The following is a 7,549-nucleotide window of genomic DNA, read 5'->3' on the forward strand; positions in this document are numbered from 1 at the left end:
AATTAAGATTTTTCTTCAAATCTAGGGCATAACATACTTCTTTACTAATTTATTCTTTATGATTTTATATGAATCTTATTTTTTCATCACCATTTCTGAACCCGTTTCTATGGGCAACGATATTGTATTGTTATGGCGAACATCATCGAGTGAAAGAATCCAACCTAGATAAGGGATATCTGAGCTGATAAAAAGGCGTTAAGCCTCTCATTAAACCGTTGAATTTTATAAAAAATAATCCTTCGTGATGTCTTTACACTTTAGTGCAAATCAGGTTTGTATTGTCATCTAAATAAATGCAAATTTTATAATTTTATATCGCTCACTATACGTTTGAAGCCGTGATGCAAAATGTTATGAAGCTTATAAAAATGTCTTTAGCCTATATTCATGTTTTTGTAGGGCAGTATAAGTATACAGATTGTTAATTATAATCTAGCATGTGTTGAACAACAAAAAACTACATTGTATTCCTGAAGTGTTTTAAAAATGAATGGAAACAGTGCCCCTTTGTTTACATACAAAGAAACTTTTATCAGCAGCAGCAGTCACCCATAAAATGTTCTTGACAGCTAAACACTAACCTTAATTCAAAGTGCGTTATTAATGTTAATCTTGCGTGTGGATAAGAATAGTAAAAATAAGCTTAATTTCAACATATTTTGTTAAAAATTCAATACAAAGTAGTATATTTATAATAAATTTATAGTTTTCATTTCTAGTATTAAAAGGTAAATCAGCATAGTTTAACATAAACTGCTGATTGCTTACGTAATTTAAGTCTGATGCATCGTAAATTATAACTCTAACAATCAAATATGGTTCCCTTTTTATTTAAATTGCCTTTATTTAAAATTCACTGATGTGCAGTAGACATTAAGTTTCATTTAAATCATGATGGACCATATTTGTACTCAGTCGCTTCTAAAATGTTCAAACATATATTTTTCAAAATTCAATTGAATATCATCCATAAAATTATTGATTTCGTCAAAAAAAAAGCTAATAGAAACTACTCATACTAATGATATCACGCCAATTATAGGAAACACTATTAAATTTGACCCCATTTCCCCTATGACAACCTAATAAGTGGGTCTCATTGGGGTCTAAGCGTGACGCGGTATTGTCGATTTTTTGTAAGCGTGACACGTGAAAGTAAAATTATTGTGTCGTGAAAATGGGAAATGAGGTCTAGCGGGACCCGGGAAATGACAAAAAAATGAGAATTGCTTACGTACATAGCGTAAGCGGGATACGGGAATCTGACAAAACAATAAGCGGGATCCGGGATCGGAACCCCCCAATGAGACCCCCTAATAATAGGAAGGTGACGTCTTCCATATGTCATGTGTGTTGGTTTTTGTTTTGATAAATGTTCATAAATAATTTTTACAAATACACAATATCAAACAGAAACTACAGATTTAGAACATGTAGAAAGCACTCTCACAATATGGATCACATATTAATTGTAGAATTACTTTTTTCCAGTACACAAATGCTTTTGATCCTGTGAAGTTACAGAACTGGCAGGTGGCAAGAGAATATAGAGAGGTAATACATGTACATTTGTCATATTTTAAATTCAGGAATTAATGTGATGTTTTTATAATAGCAAAAAATGCGACAAGGTCAATAATTTAAACTTGCATTTTGAAATTTTTTTTTATAAATTAAACAGAATCTTTCTCAATTTTGCAAAGATCTAAAATCATTTTAGTCTCAAATGATAAAATCGCAATAGTAAATGCACACAATAATTTCTGAGCTTACAGTATTGAAATTAAAGATGGGATATTTGGAAAGAAATCTTTGTACAATAAAGGGCTATACATTTATGTGGTTAGAAGATAATATTTTTACAGTTTTAATAAACAAGGTAGTGGATTTTTTATAAATGACTTATTTAGTCATGTACATACATTGTTCACAAAAAAGTTATTGTCACTATTGTATTTTTAACAATAATGACCTATGTGCACCTATTCATTCATATTTACCTTTGTTGATTAATTATATCACAAGAAATCGGCATTTATTTACCAAGTAAAATCTTTCTTTATATTGAAGACTTCTATTATGATCTGAATATAATTAATAAGTTATATGTTATTTGAACACATTTACGACCATTGACCTAACATAATGGTAGTATTCATATTTAGGTAGTTACACTTGGAAAGTCACAGTGAATGGTTTCAGGTGTTAAAATTTAAAATCCACATCCCCTGACATTTCTAAAGTTAATGTATATTTTATGATTGGTATAATGTATAGCTTTCCTTTGTCATCACACATGTAATATTGTATTATGAAAATGAAGGAAACAGTAAGAATTATGGAATTTTCTTATAGTTTTAGCAAAAATATTTCAGTGATCTAATTTTCAAAATTGAAAAAAAATGTATTATGTTTATTTTGATTGTAAAAGTGTTGAATTTCTGATTATTTTATCACCTATATTAACAGAGACCAAGATCATTTGATGGCTTTACCCAGATAGTTGCCAACAACAGAGGACATTTGATTCCAGGTGTCAAAAGATCAAGAGACTCACCATGGGGCACTTTTGTAGGAACATGGGATATGCCACTGAAAATTCCAGGTCAGAAAAAAAGATTTTATAGTTAGATGATGTTGAAGTTTGTCTTTTGTGAATAATATGTGAACAGATAAGACATGTTTTTATCAAATATGTAAAATAAAATGGTATGAAAGTATCACTACACTAAAATTGTTTGAATTTAAATACAGAACTGCTGTGATTTGTACTTTTTTGGGGACAGTTACAAATAGTACGAAAAGAAAAAGTAGCAACTTATGGATTTTAGATAAACTTACAAAGTGTAATGAACAACAGTTGATAGTATACACAGATAATTGTGTTGATAAAATTTAAGATCTTTAGTGTATTTGTGTTAGCTAGGTACACATAATTCGTAACCTGTGGATTTGATCATTGTTTTTACTAATGTAATTTAACATGTCCTGCATGTTTTCAGAAATCTCTGTATAACAACTATTTACATGTAATGTGGGAATATAATTAGCAATAAATGATATATCATGTATTTTTTAACATTTGTCCACAGGTAACACAAACCCCACAGCACGGTCTGGACATGCAGTAGAAAGTTTACTGAGATCTAAAACAGATGGTGATATTGTTCTTAGAGGGAAATTAAAGAGATGCAAGGTAATGACACTAATGTCCGAAGTATTACTCAACAGATTACTCAAGGTTAAATGAAAATTTTGTTTATTTGTTTGAGATTTAAAAAAAAAGGATGGTTAAAAACAAAACTGGTTAATAAAAGGGTAACTACACTTATTATCATGATATTATATATTATGACAATTATATAATTTTATTTGGGAAAGAAAACAACTGGTTATCAAGGAAATTTCAATTAAAGTATTTGAAACTATTATAGACAATGATAGATATGGAACATAAAGAATAAAAGTCATCAGCACAAAATTCCATGAAACATCTGTCATTAGTTTGATATATTGATATGTATGATTTATTACTATGTGATTTGCAGGTTCCAGATGCCTTACGTGTAAAGGAAGATATTAAAGCTGATGGTGGTATTGGCCCAGGACCATTTGAAACTCTTTTGATGAATGGCTCAGGAGGAAGATCAGGTGCTAGAAATCCAGAGCCAATATCCACAAGTCCAAAGATGCCACCGATAGGATCTAAACCTATGACACCTACCTATCGTTCGAAACCCCCTACTCCAACACTTAACTGGCCACACCCACAGTCACCAGCTAGGTCGGCAGGATCCAGAAGAAGTGGACAATACCCAGCCACAACGAATTGTGCAGTAGCAGGAACTTATGAACCAGATATGCCAGTGCTGTCATCAAGAACTCCTATTAATTGGCCTTCTCCTAAATCATGTGAGCCACCAGTACAGGCATAGACTTTAAAAAAAATTAGTAGTTGCATACTTGGAATATTGCCTAGTCCACTGAAAAAACGGGAATTACAGACATAGTTATGTTAAAAGAAGAAAATGTTCAGATTATGATAAAATTTCTGAGAAGTAAATTTTAATGTTTATGTAAACATACAATGGTTCCACTTTTTATGCTTTAAAAGTCTATCAGTAGAAGTAGTGTGTACACATACTTAAATAAGTTAACTTATTGGTGGTTATATTTTAATAGAAAATTCACTGCCAATTTTTTGTGAGTTCAGTAAAATGCATTTTAAAATTAATAGCCTAATAAAACATTCTAAATCATGAAAATAAATTGTAATTCAATATATGACGTTGTGATTATATTTTTAATTCTTGTAATTATAATTTAAAGCAAGATATATTGTGAGATTTTTCTGACCCCCCTTTTTAGGGAAATAAGAATTTGATATGTTGCAAGTCTTTTTTACTTGATTACTTTTTAACTATATATACATATATGAAAAATATGCAGTATATTTAAAAATTACAAATATATATGCCTGCAACTTGGGGGGGAATTGTTTTGGCTTTAAATATATGCTGGAAATATTTACATGCCATTTTAATCTATTGATACTGATTATATACCAGTAGTTAAGCCAAATACCCAGTCTCCGGTTTATTGTTTATGTGAATTGTTTGTTCTAACATGTTGAAACTTTACTCACTCTTTTTAAGTTTTTTTCAAGGGAAATGGGTTTAACCCTCATCTATTTTTTTTTTATCTAATAAATATATATTTTGGTGGTGGCAACTCATGGATGTGACGTAGTTGTCCAATTAAAACTAAATCTAAAGCTGGATGATATAAACTTATTATGTTAAATGGACAAAATATTAGTTAAATTAAAGGGAAGTAACTGTTATTTTGCAATCTGTTGTCAAAATGTCTTTGTGTAATCTTCCATGATTATTGGTAAATATATTTACTTTGAAAGTAAATTTTATATTGTTATGGAGAGAACTGTGATACTGTTGTTTATTTATTTACTATGTGTATATTTATTAAATTTTAAATTTTATATTTGTTCACTGTGCAATTTGTATATTCACGTCTTTGATCTTCAATTCCCTTTGGTTTTGATATAGTATTGTGTACATCTTTTTGTCAAGCCAAATATTGTTAACGTCCTGTTTTGATCTGTTTTTTATTTGAATAATCATATCATGTTCATGATATAGTTTAGATTTAAATGAAAGAATCAAGAATAAAATAAGTAACACACATAAATAAACATCAGTTTTAGAGGTATTTACATATTTAAACCAACATCCAGTTATTTTTGATTAATTGATTTTATTAATTTTTGGTATAGAATATACAATTTGAATGATAAACAAAATGTTTATGAATAAAGTTATATTTAGCTGAAGTGCTCTTATATTTCAAATAATAATGTAGTAGGTCATTAAAACTAAAAATTGTGTTTCTCCCACAGAAGGGAGATAATTCACTTTCATCCTTAATTCATCTTATTTTGTCATTCACTTGGCCCACAGCAATTCTTTATTCATCAATAAAAATATCTTCACAGTAAACTGAAACATTCATATAGCATCCATTTCATCAAGGTGCATCTGTGGCCAAGTGGTCTAACTACTACATATACAGATGTGATCAGCAATTAGCCTGTCAACACTGATGTTGTTAGTTTGAACCCCCACTCATGGGAAGATACATTCAATTTGAAGCGTAATTAATAAGAGTTCTGTCACAGGTCAGTGGTTCTTTCCAAGCACTTTGGCTTCTTCAACCTTTAAAGAATGCCACAATAAAGCAAAGAGTGTTGAAAGTTGTAGGAAAACCAACAATCAATCAAATCATCCAAGTTATTAGTCACAAATGTGATGATTTAATTTCTTGCTGTATTTAAATCAGCAGATTCCCATTTTTTTTGCTTAAAATTATTAATAAATGAACTTCAAACACAAGTCACAATTTATGGAAAATGTGTCATTACAGATGGAATTCAGCTGGTTCCAATATAAAATAGAATAGATGTGTTATGATTGCCAATGATATAACTATTCACCAGAAATTAAATGACAGATGTAAGCATCAATAGGTCACTCTAAAACCTTCAACATTAAGACAAACACTTCAGTTCTATCAATTACAGTCTCCTGACTTTTGACAGGTACATACATGTTGTGGGGTTTAACTTGCTTGAGTGCCCTACACTCTGTGTTATCCGGGACAATTGTATTTTTAAAGCACAACTTAAAAACAATCTGCCAGTCAGATATGTATACCTTATAACTATTTCATACACCTAATACAATTGATCTACTGCTTATAGTATTTGAGATACTGACTTTACCACCAAAAACCTTACCTTGATCACTGATCCATATTATGAGGTTGAGGTCAGGTGAACCCCATCAGACTGCAAAGATTCCATATACCAAATACAGTTATCCTGTATATTTTTTCTCAAGTAGTCACTGAACTTTAAAAGTGACATCAAGAACAATTGTTGATAGTATTACCCATTCTGTGACTTTTGTTGCAGGCTAGACAAAAATTTGTTCCTTTCAAAATTACTCTGCACAAAGATCAGGAAATATGGAAAACAGTTTAATGTGTTTGATACTACAAAAGTATAGTTAAGGATTACTGTATGAATATGGTGAATATTGACCACAGCTTATATATATATATATATATATATATATATATATGTGTGTGTTTTTCTGGTGGTTGATTTGCCAATACACTCATTTTTTGTCACATGTTATAAAATTTAGATGAACGTGGTATGGAACAAATTGTAAAAACCAGTTGACAATGGATTAACTCATGAGATGGATACAGAGCAGAAAAACATCTTACATCTAACAAAAACACAGACTGGATATGGCAGGGAATTTATACATCTGTCTGCTTCTATCACAACACAAGAGTGCATACGCTGAAAAGTCTCGCCTTCTTTACTAATCATCGATATTATGTTGATAGTTCTAAATATAAAGCTTTATTACAACTGTCAAATAAACTTAACATCAACCAAGACAAGAGTGCACACACTGAAATGTCTCACCTTCTTTACTAATCATTGATACTATGTTGATAATCCTAAATATAAAGTTTTATTACAACTCTCACATAAACTTAACATCAACAAAGAAAACTAAACATTGACGATTAAACCATGAAAATGAGGTCAAGGTCAGATGAACCATGCCAGGCAACAAATATAGTTTACCTTTGCTTATAGTTTAAGAAGAACAGACCAAAACACAAAAACTTAACACTGAGCAATGAACTGTGAAAATGAGGTTGAGGTCAAATAAAACTACATAAATATTTCCATACACCAAATATAGTTGACCTATTGCTATAGTATTAGAAAAAAAAAAAAAAAAGACCAAAACTCAAAAACTTAACTTTGACCACTGAACCATGAAAATGAGGTCAAGGTCAGATAACACTTGCCAGCTAGACATGTACACCTTACAGTCCTTCCATACACCGAATATACTAGACATATTGCTTATTGTATCTGAGATATGGACTTGACCAACAACACTTAACCTGATCCATGAAATGAGGTCGAGGACAAGTAAAA

The 7,549-nt window shown here is 30.4% G+C and overlaps 1 protein-coding gene across 1 annotated transcript; it reads left to right on the forward strand.

Annotated features, from left to right (window-relative positions):
• The first annotated feature begins 111 nt into the window (after positions 1–111).
• Positions 112–5,353, forward strand: LOC143080820 (uncharacterized). Its single transcript, XM_076256878.1, has 5 exons — positions 112–274; positions 1,495–1,557; positions 2,473–2,608; positions 3,096–3,199; positions 3,552–5,353. The coding sequence occupies exons 1-5, from the start codon at positions 248–250 to the stop codon at positions 3,936–3,938; spliced, it is 717 nt and encodes a 238-aa protein (XP_076112993.1). The 5' UTR covers positions 112–247; the 3' UTR covers positions 3,939–5,353.
• The last annotated feature ends 2,196 nt before the right edge of the window (positions 5,354–7,549 follow it).

The sequence above is a fragment of the Mytilus galloprovincialis genome, chromosome 6 (genome assembly GCF_965363235.1).
Source record: "Mytilus galloprovincialis chromosome 6, xbMytGall1.hap1.1, whole genome shotgun sequence".
Classification (NCBI taxonomy): domain Eukaryota; kingdom Metazoa; phylum Mollusca; class Bivalvia; order Mytilida; family Mytilidae; genus Mytilus; species Mytilus galloprovincialis.